The 22,160-nt window shown below is 49.9% G+C and overlaps 2 protein-coding genes across 2 annotated transcripts in view; both read left to right on the top strand.

Moving 5' to 3' along the window:
* The first annotated feature begins 8,180 nt into the window (after positions 1 to 8,180).
* LOC123772212 (uncharacterized) overlaps positions 8,181 to 22,160 on the top strand; it is a 97,646-nt gene continuing 83,666 nt past the window's right edge. Inside the window, exon 1 of the mRNA XM_045765278.2 lies at positions 8,181 to 8,223. The gene's annotated coding sequence lies outside the window, so the exon portion shown is untranslated. The remainder of the gene's footprint in view (positions 8,224 to 22,160) is intronic.
* On the top strand, positions 11,016 to 11,369 carry LOC138355906 (Golgi-associated RAB2 interactor protein 2-like). The gene has a single exon (XM_069311460.1). It carries the CDS (start codon positions 11,016 to 11,018, stop codon positions 11,367 to 11,369), a length of 354 nt encoding a protein of 117 aa, XP_069167561.1.

Below are 22,160 nucleotides of genomic sequence, written 5' to 3'. Positions count from 1 at the left end.
TAAAGTCCTTTACGGTTTCACATTCAACAATATAGTGTTCTAGTGAATGCATTAAAGGTCTATCACAGAGTTTACAATCTGAATATTCTGGTAGTGGCTCAGCCTCACTAACCTGCCAGATGTGCCTATAGCCAAGGCAAATTACCGCAATGACTACATCACATTGCCTGGTCCGGTTACTGTGCTGACCATACAAATACCTATTATTACAAAACTTGTCATAAGTTTTAATACTGAAGCATTCAGGTCTCTGGGTATTTCTTAGTTCTTCTAAGTCTGAATTAATTTCTTTAATTTGTATGTTTCTAATAATTGCATTAGATAGCCCAAAGTCATAATCAATGTTTTCTTTCCTGCAAGCCTCATTGGCCAATCGATCTACAAAGTCATGTTTTCCAACTCCAACATGGGATGGGATCCACACAAATTTTATACAATAATTATTATCATTGGCAAAAATTACATTCCATTTAATATTACAAGCTACCTCAGACATACATTGTAATGGGTTATTTAAGGACTGCAGAGCACTTTTAGAGTCACAGAAAATAACTCCACCACCATTGAGCTTAAGGTATTCAGTGGTTAGATAAATACCTAATAGCTCAGTCTGTGTTGTGCTTGCCCAGTTGTTCAGTCTCTGTGCACTAGACATGATCATTTCATTCCCTTTATGCACAACCTGTTCTACCAGTGCCTAACTGCACAGAGGCATCAGTAAAGGCGTAGGATTCAGTCGGTTTGAGATTTTGAAGATGACTGTCAATAGCTTCTAATGTTATACATCTCATAGTTTCAGTGTTATGCATTTGTTTTACACTGATGGGGGTATAATACAGAGAGACCTGCACATCTTTCCAAGGGGGAATATAGTGAACAGTGTTATCAGGATTAAGAGACACATTCAGTTTCAGAAGATTATAGGCACAACAACTGAGCCACATACTGTAAGAAACATTTTGCGGCGGATTGAGGGAACAGTCAGAATTGTTTAGAATGGATTTCAATATAATTTGGATAGAGCTGGGGGGACCATTATTTGTCAAAGTTTTGGTGCAAAACATAGTACTAAGTAGAACTATTCTTTCGTAAATGGAAGGTAAGTTTAGTTCCTTTCTCATGCTAACAATTCTGACAGTTCTAGGACAACCCAGTATGATGCGCATGGCATCATTCTGTACTACATCTAGGCCTTGTAATTGTTTAGGAGAAAAATTAAGAAGATGCAAGGCATAATAATCAACAACAGATCGTATAAAGGCAATATAAAAACTACGAGCATATTTTATGTTAATGCCAAATCCTTTGCCAACAAGAGTTTTGAGAGGTTTAAGACGCTCAACAAGTTGTTTGCGCAGGTTGCTGACGAGATTTGTATCAATAACCTCGACTCCAAGATATTTATAAGACTCACAAGTCTCCACGGGCACTCTGTTAATAGTATAGTTAACATGAAGAGAATGGGGAATAAGAACCCTTGTTTTATCAACAGAGATTATGAGGCCACATTCTACTACTGTCTTGGAGAATGCATCAAGGAACACTTGTAGCCTTGGTTTACTGTGTGCCATAATACAAATATCATCAGCATAACATATAACAGTTTCCGTAAGTTGTACAGGTATGTCATGGATAAGTTTGTGCATAAGTATATTGAAGAGCATAGGGCTTACGACACCACCTTGAGGTGTGCCTAGTTCGAATGCATCTGTTCTTGTACTTCTAACTCCTTTAAATAGGACACTAGCAAGCCTGTCGGATAGGTAGCTCTTTATCCAACTCAGAAGATTACCTTTGATTCCAAATTCAGCAAGTTGCTCTAATATTATTTCGCCATTCGCTACATCGTTGTTGTTGTTGTTGTTTAAGATTCGCTACCAGGAACAAAAAGTTCCAGGTAGCACTGGCTATGGTGAGCCCGTAGTATTCGCTTCATCGAAAGCTGACTTTAGGTCAATAAAGGCTGCCTGTGTCCCATCCTGGGAGTTTACAAAATATTCAGCAAAGCATGTTTGTGTGCTACACTTGGGCATGAACCCATATAGGTTTGGGGCCAGTTTTTCTTTGACCTGAAACATGACACGATTGAGAACAATTCTCTCCAAGACTTTACACATGCAAGATGTAAGGGAAATGGGTCTGAATTTTTGAGAGTTAGGTTTAGGAATTGGTATTATGAGACTTTGTGTCCATTTCTTTGGCAAGATACCTTGTGAGAGACTCATTTGATAGAGGTCAAGCAGAGGGTGGCTAGGGACATCATTCAGTAAGCTCAAGGTGTTATAAGTTATACCATCCTCACCAGGGGCAGTTTGTTTAGGTTTTCCTAATGCTGATGTTAATTCAAAGGGGGTTATAGCAAACTGATCTGTTAAATCTGGTGAGGAGGGTGCTATTTCAATATTAAAGTTTCTGTTAATGTTGATATTATTTAAATGCTGCTGTATATCTGGGGGTAAGGAAGAAATTTGTGAGACACTAGACCATTGAGCTAGGAGCATGTCAGCATATTCTGCAGGAGTATGATGAAGCTGAACTGGGGCTGAAGGTTTGGTATTGTTTTTAATTTTGTTCCACATTTCCGATAATGTTGTGGTTCTAATGATACCTTGTAGGAATTGTTCCCAATATGTGTCTTTAACTTGACCATTAAGTTCGCGAAAATCTCTGTTGGCATTAAGGAATGCAAGTAAATTGTCAGCTGTTTTGACTCGTTTATAAGAGTCAGCAGCTGAAGCACTTTAGCTCTGCAATAATAATAGGATCCTCTGTCCACGAGGAAGAACGAGTGTTCTTTTTTTCCTTGATTTAACCCAGGTATCATAATAACTGGTAATGATACTGACAAGATCATTGTAAAAGTGGTCCACTGATACAGGTGTATACCCAGTGTACCACTTGTGTACATAAGCCTTAAAGTGAGGTATAAGACTGTCTGGAAGTTTCGTCCCCACACTCTCACCTCTCCCCCCACAGGAGCCACACTCTCACCTCTCCCCCCACAGGAGCCACACTCTCACCTCTCCCCCCACAGGAGCCACACTCTCACCTCTCCCCCCACAGGAGCCACACTCTCTCCTCTCCCCCTCACAGGAGCCACACTCTCTTCTCCCCCCCCACAGGAGCCCACACTCTCACCTCTCCCCCCCACAGGAGCCACACTCTCTCCTCTCCTCTCCCCCCCACAGGAGCCACACTCTCACCTCTCTCTCCCCCACAGGAGCCACACTCTCTCCTCTCCCCCACACAGGAGCCACACTCTCTCCTCTCCCCCACACAGGAGCCACACTCTCACCTCTCCCCTCACAGGAGCCCACACTCTCACCTCTCCCCCCACAGGAGCCCACACTCTCACCTCTCCCCTCACAGGAGCCCACACTCTCACCTCTCCCCCCACAGGAGCCCACACTCTCACCTCCCCCCCACAGAAGCCCACACTCTCACCTCTCCCCTCACAGGAGCCACACTCTCACCTCTCCCCCCACAGGAGCCCACACTCTCACCTCCCCCCCACAGGAGCCCACACTCTCACCTCTCCCCCACACAGCCCACACAGGTCACACCAGCTGGGTGGTGGTGATGGGACACTCTCCAGTAGGTCACACCAGCTGGGTGGTGGTGGTGGTGGGACACTCTCCAGTAGGTCACACCAGCTGGGTGGTGATGGTGGGACACTCTCCAGTAGGTCACACCAGCTGGGTGGTGGTGATGGGACACACTTCAGTAGGTCACACCAGCTTGGTGGTGGTGGTGGTTGGACACTCTCCAGTAGGTCACACCAGCTGGGTGGTGGTGGTGATGGGACACTCTCCAGTAGGTCACACCAGCTGGGTGGTGGTGGTGGTGGGACACACTCCAGTAGGTCACACCAGCTGGGTGGTGGTGGTGGTGGGACACTCTCCAGTAGGTCACACCAGCTGGGTGGTGGTGATGGGACACACTTCAGTAGGTCACACCAGCTGGGTGGTGGTGGTGGTGGGACACTCCAGTAGGTCACACCAGCTGGGTGGTGGTGGTGATGGGACACACTTCAGTAGGTCACACCAGCTGGGTGGTGGTGGTGGTGGTGGGACACTCTCCTGTATGTCACACCAGCTGCGTGGTGGTGGTGGGACACTCTCCAGTAAGTCACACCAGCTGGGTGGTGGTGGAACACTCTCCAGTAGGTCACACCAGCTGGGTGGTGGTGGTGGTGGGACACTCTCCAGTAGGTCACACCAGCTGGGTGTTGGTGGGACACTCTCCAGTAGGTCACACCAGATGGGTGGTGGTGGTGGTGGTGGGACACTCTCCAGTAGGTCACACCAGCTGGGTGGTGGTGGGACACTCTCCAGTAGGTCACACCAGCTGAGTGGTTGTGGTGGGACACTCTCCAGTAGGTCACACCAGCTGGGTGGTGGTGGTGGGACACTCTCCAGGAGGTCACACCAGCTGGGTGGTGGTGGTGGGACACTCTCCAGTAGGTCACACCAGCTGGGTGGTAGTGGTGGTGGGACACACTCCAGTAGGTCACACCAGCTGGGTGGTGGTGGTGGGACACTCTCCAGTAGGTCACACCAGCTGGGTGGTGGTGGTGGTGGGACACACTCCAGTAGGTCACACCAGCTGGGTGGTGGTGGTGGTGGGACGCACTCCAATAGGTCACACCAGCTGGGTGGTGGTGGTGGGACACTCTCCAGTAGGTCACACCAGCTGGGTGGTGGTGGTGGGACACTCTTCAGCAGGTTACACCAGCTGGGTGGTGGTGGTGGTGGTGGTGGGACACTTTCCAGTAGGTCACACCAGCTGGGTGGTGGCGATGGGACACTCTCCAGTAGGTCACACCAGCTGGGTGGTGGTGGTGGGACACTCTCCAGTAGGTCACACTAGCTGGGTGGTGATGGTGAGACACTCTCCAGTAGGTCACACCAGCTGGGTTGTGGTGGGAAACACTCCAGTAGGTCACACCAGCTGGGTGGTGGTGGGACACTCTCCAGTAGGTCAAACCAGCTGGGTGGTGGTGGTAGTGGGACACACTCCAGTAGGTCAGACCAGCTGGGTGGTGGTGGTGGTGGGACACTCTCCAGTAGGTCACACCAGCTGGGTGGTGGTGGTGGTGGGACACTCTCCAGTAGGTCACACCAGCTGGGTGGTGGTGGTGGTGGGACACACTCCAGTAGGTCAGACCAGCTGGGTGGTGGTGGTGGTGGTGGTGGGACACTCTCCAGTAGGTCACACCAGCTGGGTGGTGGTGGTGGGACACACTCCAGTAGGTCAAACCAGCTGGGTGGTGGTGGTGGTGGGACACACTTCAGTAGGTCACACCAGCTGGGTGGTGGTGGTGGGACACACTCCAGTAGGTCACACCAGCTGGGTGGTGGTGGTGGGACACACTCCTGTAGGTCAGACCAGCTGGGTGGTGGTGGGACACACTCCAGAAGTTCACACCACCTGGGTGGTGGTGGGACACTCACCAGTAGGTCACACCAGCTGGGTGGTGGTGGTGGTGGTGGTGGTGGGACACACTCCAGTAGGTCACACCAGCTGGGTAGTGGTGGTGGGACACACTCCAGTAGGTCACACCAGCTGGGTGGTGGTGGTGGTGGGACACTCTTCAGTAGGTCAGACCAGCTGGGTGGTGGTGGGACACACTCCAGTAGGTCACACCAGCTGGGTGGTGGTGGTGGGACACTCTCCAGTAGGTCACACCAGCTGGGTGGTGATGTTTGGACACTCTTCAGCAGGTCACACCAGCTGGGTGGTGGTGGTGGTGGGTCACACTCCAGTAGCTCACACCAGCTGGGTGGTGGTGGGACACTCTCCAGTAGGTCACACCAGCTGGGTGGTGGTGGTGGGACACACTCCAGTAGGTCACACCAGCTGGGTGGTGGTGGTGGTGGGACACTCTTCAGTAGGTCACACCAGCTGGGTGGTGGTGGTGGTGGGACACACTCCAGTAGGTCACACCAGCTGGGTGGTGGTGGTGGTGGGACACTCTCCAGTAGGTCACACCAGCTGGGTGGTGGTGGTGGGACACTCTTCAGTAGGTCACACCAGCTGGGTGGTGGTGGTGGGACACACTCCAGTAGGTCACACCAGCTGGGTGGTGGTGGTGGGACACACTCCTGTAGGTCAGACCAGCTGGGTGGTGGTGGGACACACTCCAGAAGTTCACACCACCTGGGTGGTGGTGGGACACTCACCAGTAGGTCACACCAGCTGGGTGGTGGTGGTGGTGGTGGTGGTGGGACACACTCCAGTAGGTCACACCAGCTGGGTAGTGGTGGTGGGACACACTCCAGTAGGTCACACCAGCTGGGTGGTGGTGGTGGTGGGACACTCTTCAGTAGGTCAGACCAGCTGGGTGGTGGTGGGACACACTCCAGTAGGTCACACCAGCTGGGTGGTGGTGGTGGGACACTCTCCAGTAGGTCACACCAGCTGGGTGGTGATGTTTGGACACTCTTCAGCAGGTCACACCAGCTGGGTGGTGGTGGTGGTGGGTCACACTCCAGTAGCTCACACCAGCTGGGTGGTGGTGGGACACTCTCCAGTAGGTCACACCAGCTGGGTGGTGGTGGTGGGACACACTCCAGTAGGTCACACCAGCTGGGTGGTGGTGGTGGTGGGACACTCTTCAGTAGGTCACACCAGCTGGGTGGTGGTGGTGGTGGGACACACTCCAGTAGGTCACACCAGCTGGGTGGTGGTGGTGGTGGGACACACTCCAGTAGGTCACACCAGCTGGGTGGTGGTGGGACACTCTCCAGTAGGTCACACCAGCTGGGTGGTGGTGGTGGTGGGACACTCTCCAGTAGGTCACAGCAGCTGAAGGCGCTGAAGGAGACCAGATTGAATACTTCATACCCAAGACTCTACTACAAATTAGAGGTATTGTCAGGCAACATCACCGTGACAAGGTAACTGAGGAAAGGAGGATAAAAGCACAAACCAGTGAATCTGTACGATGGTACAACATGGTTGCAGCTGGCAATCCCAATCATTATGGCCGAAGAGGAGGAGGTCGAGGGAGAGAATCTGTAATAGCGAGAATCCGTCTTGGATACAAATATCCATGGAGATTTGGGATGGAAACAGCAGTTGATCAGCGAAGTTGCAGAATCTGTGGTGAGAGTGATGGACACCGCCTTGACCACTATCTACGTGAATGTGAACACCTGAGAAACATCAGAAATATGTGTAGAATAATAAACCCCACATTGTTTGAGTTAGGAAAACACTATTGGTCAAATATTGATACTGTTCTTAAAAGATTTCCCCATTTTGCACCCGCAAGATAACGTAAGCTGTCAAGGGTTGATAGATGTTAATCTTCTTGTTTGATGAGCTGTTCACTTGAGACAGTTAAGCAAGTCCCAGCTGTGTCTGGGTACAAGTGACAGGATGAACAACCCAGCGGGTTTTCTTCCTATTGGGGAGTGTTGTACATGCAGCTATGGCGGTGTGTCCACTCACAAGATGAGTGGCGCTGCCCAATAAACTCGCCCCTCGGGGCAAAATTTAAAATTTAAACCAGCTGGGTGGTGGTGGTGGGACACACTCCAGTAGGTCACACCAGCTGGGTGGTGGTGGGACACTCTCCAGTAGGTCACACTAGCTGGGTGGTGGTGGTGATGGGACACTCTCCAGTAGGTCACACCAGCTGGGTGGTGGTGATGGGACACACTCCAGTAGGTCACACCAGCTGGGTGGTGGTGGTGGTGGGACACACTCCAGTAGGTCACACCAGCTGGGTGGTGGTGGTGGTGGGACACTCTCCAGTAGGTCACACCATCTGGGAAGGTCACACCAATTATGATCAGGGACTAGGAGTCCCTGCTGGACGGCCGCACCAGAGACACCACCAGGGACGCCACCACGTCCCTCAGGACGCACTCCAACACACTCCGGAACTTTAGCCGGCGGGGCGGAGCTCGCCATAGCAGGGGGCGGAGACCAAATGTATGGAGGAGATGGGAATGTAGGTGAAGGGGCGGGGCCTGGCCGTGACGTCACGTCACCGCACGCCTCACCCGCTGGTCTGGACCAATGGCAGCGCTGAAAGTTGATGACGTGGTGAGGCGAGGGGGGCGGTGCCAGCCTACGTCACACAGGTGGTTGGTTGCTGGAGGGCGTCGAATGTGGGGTAAGGTATATTGTGGGTGTGCGGGAGCCACTAGCAGAGTATTAAGTATTGAACAGCAGTGCCGTGTGGACGTACAGTTACTTGTCTCTGGAACACTGGTAGGTGTGTGTGTGTGTGTGTGTGTGTGTGTGTGTGTGTGTGTGTGTGTGTGTGTGTGTGTGTGTGTGTGTGTGTGTGTGTGTGTGTGTGTGTGGGTGTGTGTGTGTGTGTGTGTGTGTGTGTGTGTGTGTCTGAGTGAATGTATGACTGTGTGAGTGAGTGTGTATGTGAGCGGTGAGTAAGTGTGTATGTGATCGAGTGAGTGACGGTATATGTGAGTGAGGGTATATGTGAGTGAGTGAGTGAGTGTATATGTGAGTGAGTGAGTGTATATGGGAATGAGTGAGTGTATATGTGAGTAAGTGAGTGACTGTGTATGTGAATGAGAGTGTATGTGTGTGAGTGAGTGAGTGTGTGAAAGAGTGAGTGTGTGTCTGAGTGGGTGTGTGCGTAAGTGAGTGAGTGACTGAGTGAGTGAGTGTGTGTCTGAGTGAGTGAGTGAGTGAGCGAGTGAGTGAATGAGTGAGTGAGTGTGTGTCTGAGTGATTGAGTGAGTGAGTGTGTGAGTGAATGAGTGTGTGAGTGAGTGTGTGAGTGAATGAGTGTGTGAGTGAGTGAGTGTGTGAGTGTCTATGTGATTGAGTGAGTGACTGAATGTGTGAGTGAACTAGTGAGTGCGCGAGCGAGTGAGTGAGTGCGAGGATGAGTGACCTCAACGCACGAGCCAGGAGGAGGAAGGAGGAAGCAGGAACGGCTGAGGGGGGAGGGAGGGGGCGTGTGTTGTGTTACTGGGTTATTGTTACCACGTGTGGCGGGCCCTCACCGCCCCTCACCGCCCCTCACAACCCCTCACAACCCCTCACCAGGGACCAAAGAGCCCGCTTACCGGGTTATTGTTGTTGTTGTTTAAGATTCAGCTACTGGGGACCAAAAAAAAATCCAAGTAGCACGGTCTATGGCGAGCCCGTAGTGGACTTACCTGGCACAGTAACTGTAACTCGTGCCGCTGCCTACCGGGGCACTTTCTGAGACAATACCGGGTCAACCGGGGCACTCTGGTTTGACCTCACAATACTCCCTGTTACCTGTGACCTGGGACTGTTAACGGTGTGTGTGTAAGTGACCTGGGACTGTTAACGGTGTGTGTGTGAGTGACCTGGGACTGTTAACGGTGCGTGTGTGAGTGACCTGGGACTGTTAACGGTGTGTGTGTGAGTGACCTGGGACCGTTAACGGTGTGAGTGACCTGGGACTGTTAACGGTGTGTGTGTGAGTGACCTGGGACTGTTAACGGCGGGTGTGTGAGTGACCTGGGACTGTTAACGGTGTGTGTGTGAGTGACCTGGGACTGTTAACGGCGGGTGTGTGAGTGACCTGGGACTGTTAACGGGGCGTGTGTGAGTGACCTGGGACTGTTAACGGCGGGTGTGTGAGTGACCTGGGACTGTTAACGAGGTGTGTGAGTGACCTGGGACTGTTAACGGGGTGTGTGAGTGACCTGGGACTGTTAACGGCGGGTGTGTGAGTGACCTGGAACTGTTAACGGGATGTGTGAGTGACCTGGAACTGTTAACGAGCTGTGTGAGTGACCTGGGACTGTTAACGGCGGGTGTGTGAGTGACCTGGAACTGTTAACGGGATGTGTGAGTGACCTGGGACTGTTAACGAGGTGTGTGAGTGACCTGGGACTGTTAACGGGGTGTGTGAGTGACCTGGGACTGTTAACTGGGTGTATGAGTGACCTGGGACTGTTAACTGGGTGTGTGAGTGACCTGGGACTGTTAACGGCGGGTGTGTGAGTGACCTGGGACTGTTAACGGCGGGTGTGTGAGTGACCTGGGACTGTTAACGGGGTGTGTGAGTGACCTGGGACTGTTAACGGGATGTGTGAGTGACCTGGAACTGTTAACGAGGTGTGTGAGTGACCTGGGACTGTTAACGGCGGGTGTGTGAGTGACCTGGAACTGTTAACGGGATGTGTGAGTGACCTGGAACTGTTAACGAGGTGTGTGAGTGACCTGGAACTGTTAACGGGGCGTATAAGTGACCTGGGACTGTTAACAATTCACCAGGAAACACAAGATCAGAGGTGGCATTTGGGGTAATCACTCCGAGTCAAATGACCCCGGGTTCGATTCCCAGTCGAGGCCTAGATGTTTGGTCAGATGTTTCCTAACACCTGATACATGTATCTTAGCAGTAATCAGGTACCTGGGCGTTATAGGCAGCTGTTGTGGGTTGGATCTCAGGGTGGGGAAATCAGGTTGAGCCTATCAGGACGCAGTCACAACGGAACTAGGATTTAGTTAGATTTTAGATTTATCTGTTGGGGATTTCGAGCATTTTTTTCTACTTCTGCAGCCCTGACCTGGGCTTCCTGTCTACCCGAATGAGTGTCTGGTCCGTATGCCTGCCGCCAGCTATCATAGTCTGGCAGCTCTGCTAACTCAGCATACACCTATTAGATTAATGATATACTTTGTACTGTAATTGTCGTTTCAGAATTTTGTTATTTTGCTGAGCAGGTTTGGCATCTACCTGTCGGTGTTTATGTGTATATAGCGGTAACTCTCTCTCTCTCTCTCTCTCTCTCTCTCTCTCTCTCTCTCTCTCTCTGTCTCTCTGTCTCTCTGTCTCTCTCTCTCTCTCTCTCTGTCTCTGTCTCTGTCTCTGTCTCTCTCTCTCTCTCTCTCTCTCTCTCTCTCTCTCTCTCTCTCTCTCTCTGTCTCTCTGTCTCTCTGTCTCTCTGTCTCTCTCTCTCTCTCTCTCTCTCTCTAGAGATGAGGAGACTCATTGTATCATTGTATCATGAGGGAAGGTGAGAATAGTGACTAATAGTGTAGATGAGGTGATGACAGTGACGAGTGTGAGGGAGGTGGATGAGGTGATGACAGTGACGAGTGTGAGGGAGGTGGATGAGGTTATGACAGTGACGAGTGTGAGGGAGGTGGATGAGGTGATGACAGTGACGAGTGTGAGGGAGGTGGATGAGGTGATGACAGTGACGAGTGTGAGGGAGGTGGATGAGGTGATGACAGTGACGAGTGTGAGGGAGGTGGATGAGGTGATGACAGTGACGAGTGTGAGGGAGGTGGATGAGGTGATGACAGTGACGAGTGTGAGGGAGGTGGATGAGGTGATGACAGTGACGAGTGTGAGGGAGGTGGATGAGGTGATGACAGTGAATAATGAGGACGGTGGATGAGCTGGGCTACCTGACCAATCAGGTGCTAGAGGAAGGCGGCTATAGCTGATGAGCTACAAGTAAGGTTCTTACTTATCAGAGTTGGCAGAGTCGAGCTACAGTTCCTGGGCTCCGGCATTTACAACTATCGGTAATCTTCTGCAAGGACTTCAGAACCGCGTGTTTCTCTTCACATCAAATTTTAACACGAAATACCCCACTATTTTTTTTTTGTAATTCGATCCTGCTGCATCACTCACACTTATGAGGCGTGTCCTCACCGCAGTGCCGGACTTCTGTGTGGCACAGTGGGCTACGTTCTCGACTCACAATCGGGGTGTGTGGGGGCAGGTGGGTGAGAGTGTGGATACACCAGGAAGTAGAGTGTACATGTTTTTTGCCTTAAAAAATACAATCAAAACACTCCCAATTTCACAGTTCCCTATTTTGCCAGGAATATCCAATTCCTGAGAGATGGAGCTGGGAGGACTGAACATCCCTCATACGACCAAAATCTTCAGCTGTATCAATTAGTGTGAGGAGGTAGTGAGCGGCCCTGAGGGGGGAGGGGAGATTAGTGAGGGATACTAGGTCAGTAGGTAGGCACTGTAGCACCTCTCCCCCCCCCCCCAGTGAGAGCCACCACACCCACCCCCTCCAGCGGCCTGTCTCTCTCTCTCTCTCTCTCTCTCTCTCTCTCTCTCTTTCTCTCTCAGAAATTTGGTTGACTTTTTGTATGAATGAATTTGGACAAACCGTAAAAGATTTGATATTTATGTTCGCTAATAAGACCTACCGTAAACTAATTATCCTAGGCCTAATGGGCACTATCTGAGGCCTAATACAGTACATTTATTTGCTATATTAGGCCTAGGATCATTTAAATTTGGTTTGAGCTTTATTTGTTACTTTGTCGACCCTCGTACTTCAAGCAAGTTATATAAATAATATACGAATACGTTCTAGTCATATAACTATATTTATATGTCCAGAAGGTACATCACCTGACACCTACGTGCCAAAGCGGCACCGCAGGGAAGGCCTAATGTGCCAGTTAGGCAGCAGAGTGGTGTCACTGAGATCCTCCTCTATTGTGGGTGCTGGAGGCCCAGTAGGTAGAGGTTATCTTGAGATGATTTCGGGGCTTTAGTGTCCCCGCGGCCCGGTCCTCGACCAGACCTCCACCCCCAGGACGCAGCCCGTGACAGCTGACTAACACCCAGGTACCTATTTTACTGTTAAGTAACAGGGGCATAGGGTGAAAGAAACTCTGCCCATTGTTTCTCGCCGGTGCCTGGGATCGAACCCAGGACCACAGGATCACAAATCCAGCGTGCTGTCCGCCCGGCCGACCGGCTCCTCCCGGCTATATATATATATATATATATATATATATATATATATATATATATATATATATATATATATATATATATATATATATATATATATATATATGCCGTACCTAGTAGCCAGAACGCACTTCTCAGCCTACTATGCAAGGCCCGATTTGCCTAATAAGCCAAGTTTTCCTGAATTATTATATTTTCTCAATTTTTTTTTATGAAATGATAAAGCTACCCATTTCATTATGTATGAGGTCAATATTTTTTATTGGAGTTAAAATTAACGTAGATATATGACCAAACCTAACCAACCCTACCTAACCTAACCTAACCTATCTTTATAGCTTAGGTTAGGTTAGGTAGCCAAAAAAGTTAGGTTAGGTTAGGTTAGGTAGGTTAGGTAGTCGAAAAACAATTAATTCATGAAAACTTGGCTTATTAGGCAAATCGGGCATTGCATAGTAGGCTGACAAGTGAGTTCTGGCTACTAGGTACGACATATATATATATATATATATATATATATATATGTCGTACCTAGTAGCCAGAACGCACTTCTCTGCCTACTATGCAAGGCCCAATTTGCCTAATAAGCCAAGTTTTCATGAATTAATATATTTTCTCTATTTTTTTTCTTATGAAATGATAAAGCTACCCATTTCATTATGTATGAGGTCAATTTTTTTTTATTGAAGTTAAAATTAACGTAGATATATGACCAAACCTAACCAACCCTACCTAACCTAACCTAACCTATCTTTATAGGTTAGGTTAGGTTAGGTAGCCGAAAAAGTTAGGTTAGGTTAGGTTAGGTAGGTTAGGTAGTCGAAAAACAATTAATTCATGAAAACTTGGCTTATTAGGCAAATTGGGCCTTGCATAGTAGGCTGATAAGTGCGTTCTGGCTACTAGGTACGACATATATATATATATATATATATATATATATATATATATATATATATACATACATACATACATACATACATACATACATACATATATATATATATATATATATATATATATATATATATATATATATCGACAATATCATGGGTATAATAACATTTTATTCACTCACAAAAAGGATCTGAGAAGCACCTACCTGGTACCCAGCTGAGACTTTCGAGAATTTTACAAATAGTTTAAAGCTGCGCGGGTGTTGTTATACTCGGGACGGTAATGACAATATTACAAGTGTTAGCGGAACTACTAGACAAGTTCTCTAAGGTTGTGTTGTTAGTAAGAGGGTAGGGGGGGCTTGGGGTAGCGGGGGTATTTGAGTAAGTTACTCTGTCTAAACTCCCAGTGTGACCTCCTTTCCATATATTTCTGTATCAGTTATAAAAATGGTGTATTTATTACACACACACTCACAAGGGGACACAGGTGGAGACTGAGTACCCACATGAGCCACAGGGACGTTAGAAAGAACTTTTTCAGTGTCAGAGTAGTTAACAGGTGGAATGCATTAGGAAGTGATGTGGTGGAGGCTGACTCCATACACAGTTTCAAATGTAGATATGATAGAGCCCAGTAGGCTCAGGAACCTGTACACCAGTTGATTGACAGTTGAGAAGCGGGACCAAAGAGCCAGAGCTCAACCTTCGCAAACACAACTAGGTGAGTACACACACACATTACGGCCCCCCAGCACGGATATAGCCTATTACATAGACCTTTTCCTTCCCTGTCCCACGTAGCCTGCCAAGCCCGCCTCCTGGGGAGGGTTGGAGGAAGGTATAGCAGCCAATATCAACCAGGTTCCTGCCTCGACCCTGGCTCAGCCGGGCGAGATCCCGCTAACCTAACTCCGCTCTCCCTTCTCCACTTTCTCTCTCCCCCCTCTCTCTCTGCTCCCTCCCCCGCCCTCACCCCTTCCCTCCACCTCACCCCATCTCTCATGTACTTCTCTCACTTCTATCTCTCTCTTCCGACGACCATACCCAGCCCCCATCAGACACCAAACATATCCAGCCCCCATCAGACACCAAACATACCCAGCCCCCATCAGACACCAAACATACCCAGCCCCCATCAGACACCAAACATACCCAGCCCCCAAACATACCCAGCCCCCTTCAGACACCAAACATACCCAGCCCCCATCAGACACCAAACATACCCAGTCCCCATCAGACACCAACCATACCCAGTCTCCATCAGACACTAACCATACCCAGCCACCATCAGACATTAACCATACCCAGTCCCCATCAGACACCAACCATACCCAGCCACCATCAGACATTAACCATACCCAGCCCTCATCAGACACCAACCATACCCAGTCCCCATCAGACATAACCATACCCAGTCCCCATCAGACACTAACCATACCCAGTCCCCATCAGACACCAACCATACCCAGCCCCTCACATCCTCGACCAATCATCACGTGGCTCTATTCAAATTAGCTCCTTGGGGGACTGCGGTTCCACATCATCGTGGCCACAGCTGGCCACAGCTGGCCACAGCAGGCCACACGGCGGCCGGCCAGCTGCCAGATCTGGTGTTGGCTAAGACGTAACTGACAAGAACCCCATGAGATTTTATATAGCCTGCTGGTGTGTATATGGTGGGGGTCAGTGTATGTATGGTGGGGGGTCAGTGAATGTATGGTGGGGGTCAGTGTATGTATGGTGGGGGTCAGTGTATGTATAGTGGCGGTCAGTGTATATGTGGTGATAGATGGTGTTAAGAAATGTATAACTAAGATGCGGGCATACAGTTTATGTAATGAATAGTGCAGGAGAAAGTATTAAACTATAGTGACAATATATGGTGTGTTCTAGTGGCGTTGTGGTATTATAGTGGTGTTATGTGGGGGACTTATGGTGTTGTAGTGTTGTAGTAGTGTTGTTGTGTTGTTATGACATTAAGAATGATTCTATATAATGAGATTCAGGATATGATCACCTACAGTGCTAGCGATGATGGTGACGTACACAGCTGGTGATGAAAGTGTCGATGGTGATTAGAACTGATGGTGATGGTGCAGTTATGGTGATGGGGAATAATGATGATACACAATGATGATGTTCGGTAATATTACCAACGGAATGATGATGATGATGATGATGATGAGTAACAGTGACCGTGTACAGTAATTGCGATGGGTGATGATGTTGGGGATGCCTAATATTAACATTGTACAGCGAGGGTATAGTGTTATAATGACACATGAGGGTGACAGGTGTGTTATAGACACAGGTCGAGGGTGACAGGTGTGTTATAGTGACACGGGAGGGTGACAGGTGTGTTATATTGACACAGGAGAGTGACAGGTGTGTTATAGTGACACTGGAGGGTGACAGGTGTGTTATAGTGACACTGGAGGGTGGCAGGTGTGTTATAGTAACACAGGAGAGTGGCAGGTGTGTTATAGTGATACTAGAGGGTGACAGATGTGTTTTAGTGACACTAGAGGTTGACAGGTGTGTTAGTGACACTGGAGGGTGACAGGTGTGTTATAGTGACACTAGAGGGTGACAGGTGTGTTATAGTGACACTAGAGGGTGACAGGTGTGTTATAGTGACACTAGAGGGTGACAGGTGTGTTATAGTGACACTGGAGAATGACAGGTGTGTTATATTGACACTAGAAGATGACAGGTGTGTTATAGTGACACTAGAAGGTGACAGGTGTGTTATAGTGACACTGAAGAGTGGCAGGTGTGTTATAGTGACACTAGAGGGTGACAGGTGTGTTATATTGACACAGGAGAGTGACAGGTGTGTTATAGTGACACTGGAGGGTGACAGGTGTGTTATAGTGACACTGGAGGGTGACAGGTGTGTTATAGTGACACTAGAGGGTGACAGGTGTGTTATAGTGACACTAGAGGGTGACAGGTGTATTATAGTGACTCTGAAGAGTGACAGGTGTGTTATAGTGACGCTGGAAGGTGACAGGTGTGTTATAGTGACACTGTAAGGTGACAGGTGTGTTATAGTGACACTGAAGAGTGACAGGTGTGTTATAGTGACGCTGGAAGGTGACAGGTGTATTATAGTGACATGAAAAGAGAAGCACTAATAACACCTCCATTACTCCCACACCTGTACCAACACATGTACTCACACCTGTACCCAAACTTGTACCCACATCTGCTCCCACACCTGTACCCTCATATGTAGCCGCACCTGTACCCACATCTCTACCCACATCAGTACCCACACCTGTACCTACATCTCTACCCACATCAGTACCCACACCTGAAGTTACGTCTGTAGCCGCACCCCTGTACCCACATCAGTAGCTACATCTGTACCCACGCCTGTAGCAAGACCTGTAGCCACACCTGTAGCTACACCTGTAGCCACACCTGTAGCCACACTCCACTACCAGCCTCCACTTCCCACCGTACGCCTGCGCGTGTGTGTACTTAACCTCTCCGTAAACCCCTGGTTTGCGCACCCTCGGGGCCACCTGCCCACCCCATCACCCACCCACTTTAACCCCCACCCACCCACCCACCTTGTAAGTGGGTCATGAAGGCTGGCCTCAGATAGGTCGAGTGAGATCCTCATGCTGATGGGTGGTGGAGGAGGAGGATGAGAGGGATGAGGAAGAAGAGAGGATGGAGAAGGTGGAGGATGCTTATCAATCTCTGATTACGTGGGAGTGAGGCTGGACTAATAACAAGTACGATTTGTTTGTCGTCACATTTAAGGTGATTGCATTCTAAATGACACACTCGTCACACGCACTCGCTCCAAGCACACACACTCACTCCAAGCACACACACACACACACACACACACACACACACACACACACACACACACACACACACACACACACACACACACCCAGGCGTGTGCCAAGGTCGTCCTTCAGTGCTCTACAATCCTCCGCCCTCTTCCATTTTCCACTGGGGGTTGGGTCCTCTCCAAACACTGAGTGGGTCAGTCACACCCATCAGGACCCTCAGTGGGCCCAGAACAGAGCCCTGGGGGACACCATTACACACACACCTCGACACCTCACATCTGACTGACTACTGGCTCTCTATCCTTGAGGACAGAAACCAACGCGTCACATGTGCCTGATCTTGGCTCCATCTTGTATAATAAGCTTTCACGAGGAACAATGTCAAGGGATCTTTGGAAGTTAGGAAGTTGCAGTCTACCAAATCTAATTTTCCCTATCGTATTGTAGTGACCTTGGCATATAAGTACCAAGTTTCTAACGTGTTTTCTTGCGTTACCTAGTCTATCGTTTCCCTCTTCATTCCTATTCATTCCTCTTCATTCCTCTCCATCCTCCTCCTCACTACTTTCGCCAGACTGGGAGGGAAAGCAGGCGAGAAGGTCATAGCTCAGAGGACACACAATACACAAAACAAATGACATGTCACCAAAAAGGAGAAGCGAAAAAATTTCCAGATAAAACAGTGGATGACAGTGAGGATTGCGACGCTGGCACTGGCCAGGTCTTCTCTTGGGCGCTCGGGAGCCCCGGGGTCTCTCTCTGGTGTCTGTGCTCTGTGTGTGTGTGTGGCTGTGTCTGTCTGTCTGTCTGTACCTGTCTGTGTGTGACTGGCAGTGTTAGTCATAAGAGTTATTGTTGTTATTATTATTATTTATTTAGTTTTCATTTAATTTTACCTCGAGGGGCGAGTTTATTGGGCAACGCCACTCATCCTGTGAGTGGACACACCGCCATAGTGACAGTATTGGGCAGGGTTACTCATCCTGTGAGTGGACACACCGCCATAGTGACAGTATTGGGCAGGGTTACTCATCCTGTGAGTGGACACACCGCCATAGTGACAGTATTGGGCAGGGTTACTCATCCTGTGAGTGGACACACCGCCATAGTGACAGTATTGGGCAGGGTTACTCATCCTGTGAGTGGACACACCGCCATAGTGACAGTATTGGGCAGCGCCACTCATCCTGTGAGTGGACACACCGCCATAGTGACAGTATTGGGCAGGGTTACTCATCCTGTGAGTGGACACACCGCCATAGTGACAGTATTGGGCAGCGCCACTCATCCTGTGAGTGGACACACCGCCATAGTGACAGTATTGGGCAGCGCCACTCATCCTGTGAGTGGACACACCGCCATAGTGACAGTATAGGGCAGCGCCACTCATCCTGTGAGTGGACACACCGCCATAGTGACAGTATTGGGCAGCGCCACTCATCCTGTGAGTGGAGATACCGCCATAGTGACAGTATTGGGCAGGGTTACTCATCCTGTGAGTGGACACACCGCCATAGTGACAGTATTGGGCAGCGCCACTCATCCTGTGAGTGGACACACCGCCATAGTGACAGTATTGGGCAGCGTTACTCATCCTGTGAGTGGACACACCGCCTATAGTGACAGTATTGGGCAGCGCCATTCATCCTGTGAGTGGACACACCGCCATAGTGACAGTATTGGGCAGCGCTACTCATCCTGTGAGTGGACACACCGCCATAGTGACAGTATTGAGCAGGGTTACTCATCCTGTGAGTGGACACATCACCATAGTGACAGTATTGGGCAGCGCCACTCATCCTGTGAGTGGACACACCGCCATAGTGACAGTATTTGGCAGTGCCACTCATCCTATGAGTGGACACACCGCCATAGTGACAGTATTGGGCAGCGCCACTCATCCTGTGAGTGAACACACCGCCATAGTGACAGTATTGGGCAGCGCCACTCATCCTGTGAGTGGACACACCGCCATAGTGACAGTATTGGGCAGCGCCACTCATCCTGTGAGTGAACACACCGCCATAGTGACAGTATTGGGCAGCGCCACTCATCCTGTGAGTGGAACACACCGCCATAGTGACAGTATTGGGCAGCGCCACTCATCCTGTGAGTGGACACACCGCCATAGTGACAGTATTGGGCAGCGCCACTTATCCTGTGAGTGAACACACCGCCATAGTGACAGTATTGGGCAGCGCCACTTCATCCTGTGAGTGAACACACCGCCATAGTGACAGTATTGGGCAGCGCCACTCATCCTGTGAGTGAACACACCGCCATAGTGACAGTATTGGGCAGGGCCACTCATCCTGTGAGTGGAACACACCGCCATAGTGACAGTATTGGGCAGCGCCACTCATCCTGTGAGTGGACACACCGCCATAGTGACAGTATTGGGCAGCGCCACTTATCCTGTGAGTGGACACACCGCCATAGTGACAGTATTGGGCAGCGCCACTCATCCTGTGAGTGGACACACCGCCATAGTGACAGTATTGGGCAGCGCCACTCATCCTGTGAGTGGACACACCGCCATAGTGACAGTATTGGGCAGCGCCACTCATCCTGTGAGTGGACACACCGCCATAGTGACAGTATTGGGCAGCGCCACTCATCCTGTGAGTGGACACACCGCCATAGTGACAGTATTGGGCAGCGCCACTCATCCTGTGAGTAGACACACCGCCATAGTGACAGTATTGGACAGCGCCACACATCCTGTGAGTGAACATACCACCATAGTGACAGTATTGGGCAGCGCCACTCATCTTGTGAGTGGACACACCGCCATAGTGACAGTATTGGGCAGCGCCACTCATCCTGTGAGTAGACACAGCCATAGTGACAGTATTGGACAGCGCCACTCATCCTGTCAGTGGACACACCGCCATAGTGACAGTATTGGGCAGCGCCACTCATCCTGTGAGTGGACACACCGCCATAGTGACAGTATTGGGCAGCGCCACTCATCCTGTGAGTGGACACACCGCCATAGTGACAGTATTGGACAGCGCCACTCATCCTGTGAGTGAACATACCACCATAGTATTGAGTGGAGATGTCAGACAGACATCATGGGTTCGAATCCCTGTGAGGTCATTTAAGGTGGACCTACTGCTTCTCCCCCATGATGTAACCTCACCACTTGTACCTAACTCCCGGGCATCTATTTACTGGGAGTCGAGCGGAGTCATCAGGTGAAAGAAAGCACGCTCAGCTATTTTGCTCTGTCCCGCTCGGGAATCGAACCCGGGTCCTTAGCGGACCACTGAGAAATGCTGCAACACATAAAGGTGTTTTATGTTAGCAACGGAGCAGGGGAAGTCAACCTCCCCCCCCCCCCGCCCTCCTGCCTCCACACTAAGCTTAGAGTGCTTGGTTCACACTCAGTTTACAGCGCCTAGGTCTCGGGATGAACTTGACCGCTTGACCCCACATTGATAACAACTGTCCTTTCGAATTTCTCGAACAACAGCACTGTCAAATTTTGGCCTGACTCTCACCATGGCTAGTAAATAAATTTCCACTAAGAGCTGGACGATATAACCAGACACACCTATTATCCACATTAACATATATGCTGCTAAGAGGTATGTAAGACTCAAGGCGACCTTAAGGCCCTCCACAATGACTTAGACCACATAAGTACACGAAGGAACGCATGGTAAATGGCATATACACATTTAAATGCAATCAAATCAGGCCCCATCACTCAGTAGGCGAAATCTGGAAAGACAAGATATTGAGAGGGTGATCTATGGCAAATTTCAAAGTTCCTTTCAAATATATGGATGGAGACATGTAATATTGAGCAGAAGAGGACAAAGATCCACATTACGGCACAAAAGGTGCCGGTAAAAGGTACGAACAATCTTAACACCTTACTAGGCTACAGATCAAAGGTTCTGGGGCACCAAGTCACGCGGCAAGTGAAGCAGTACTGATTCCCCGTTACTAAGAGGCGGCTCCAAGAGTTATTCGTACGGGGTTGTAAGGACAATCATCAACACCACCACCACCACTACCAGCAGCAGCAGCAGCAGTAGCAGCAGCAGGCAGCAGCAGCAGCAGAAGCAGCAGCAGCAGCACCAGCAGCAGCAGCACCAGCAGCAGCAGCAGCAGTAGCAGCAGCAGGCAGCAGCAGAAGCAGCAGCAGCAGCAGAAGCAGCAGCAGCAGCAGCAGCAGCAGCAGCAGCAGCAGCAGCAGCAGCAGCAGCAGCCGTGGCATTGACCGAGAGAGAGAGAGACGAGGCCAGCTGGCTGGTGCAGGGTGCGGCCAAGTTCAAGGTCTGCCTGCCACAGCCTTCACTACTACTCTTGTTGATGTTTCTGTTGCTCTCTTGTTGATGCTGCTCCTGTTGTTGACGTTTCTGTTGTCAACAGTGCTACTGTTACTGGTGCTGGCACTACTAGAGCAGTTCTTGATGTTATCGCTGATGGCATTCCTACTCGTCCTGATGGCGAGTGAATGAGAGAGAATGAGTTACCTCGTATGCCACTGTGGTTGACAGGAATGTGGCTGGGAGGTGTGTGGTTGAGAGGTGTGGTGGGGGGGACGCGTGTTTCTCGGCCAACTTGTCGTAACTGGGTCAGCTACTCTCCCGTCCCCCCCTCCCCCCCCCCCCCTGATTGACTGACTCTCCCCCGTCGCAGTATTCCACACTGTCTGTCACTCCACCAGTCATCTCAACTCTCCCTTGGATTATGATTGTCCAATCGATTCAAAATTGTTATTTTATCAAA

Source organism: Procambarus clarkii, chromosome 69 (genome assembly GCF_040958095.1).
Source record: "Procambarus clarkii isolate CNS0578487 chromosome 69, FALCON_Pclarkii_2.0, whole genome shotgun sequence".
In the NCBI taxonomy this organism is placed as follows: Eukaryota; Metazoa; Arthropoda; class Malacostraca; order Decapoda; family Cambaridae; genus Procambarus; species Procambarus clarkii.
Note: the sequence above shows the minus strand (reverse complement) of the source record. Positions and strands in the feature narration are given on the sequence as shown.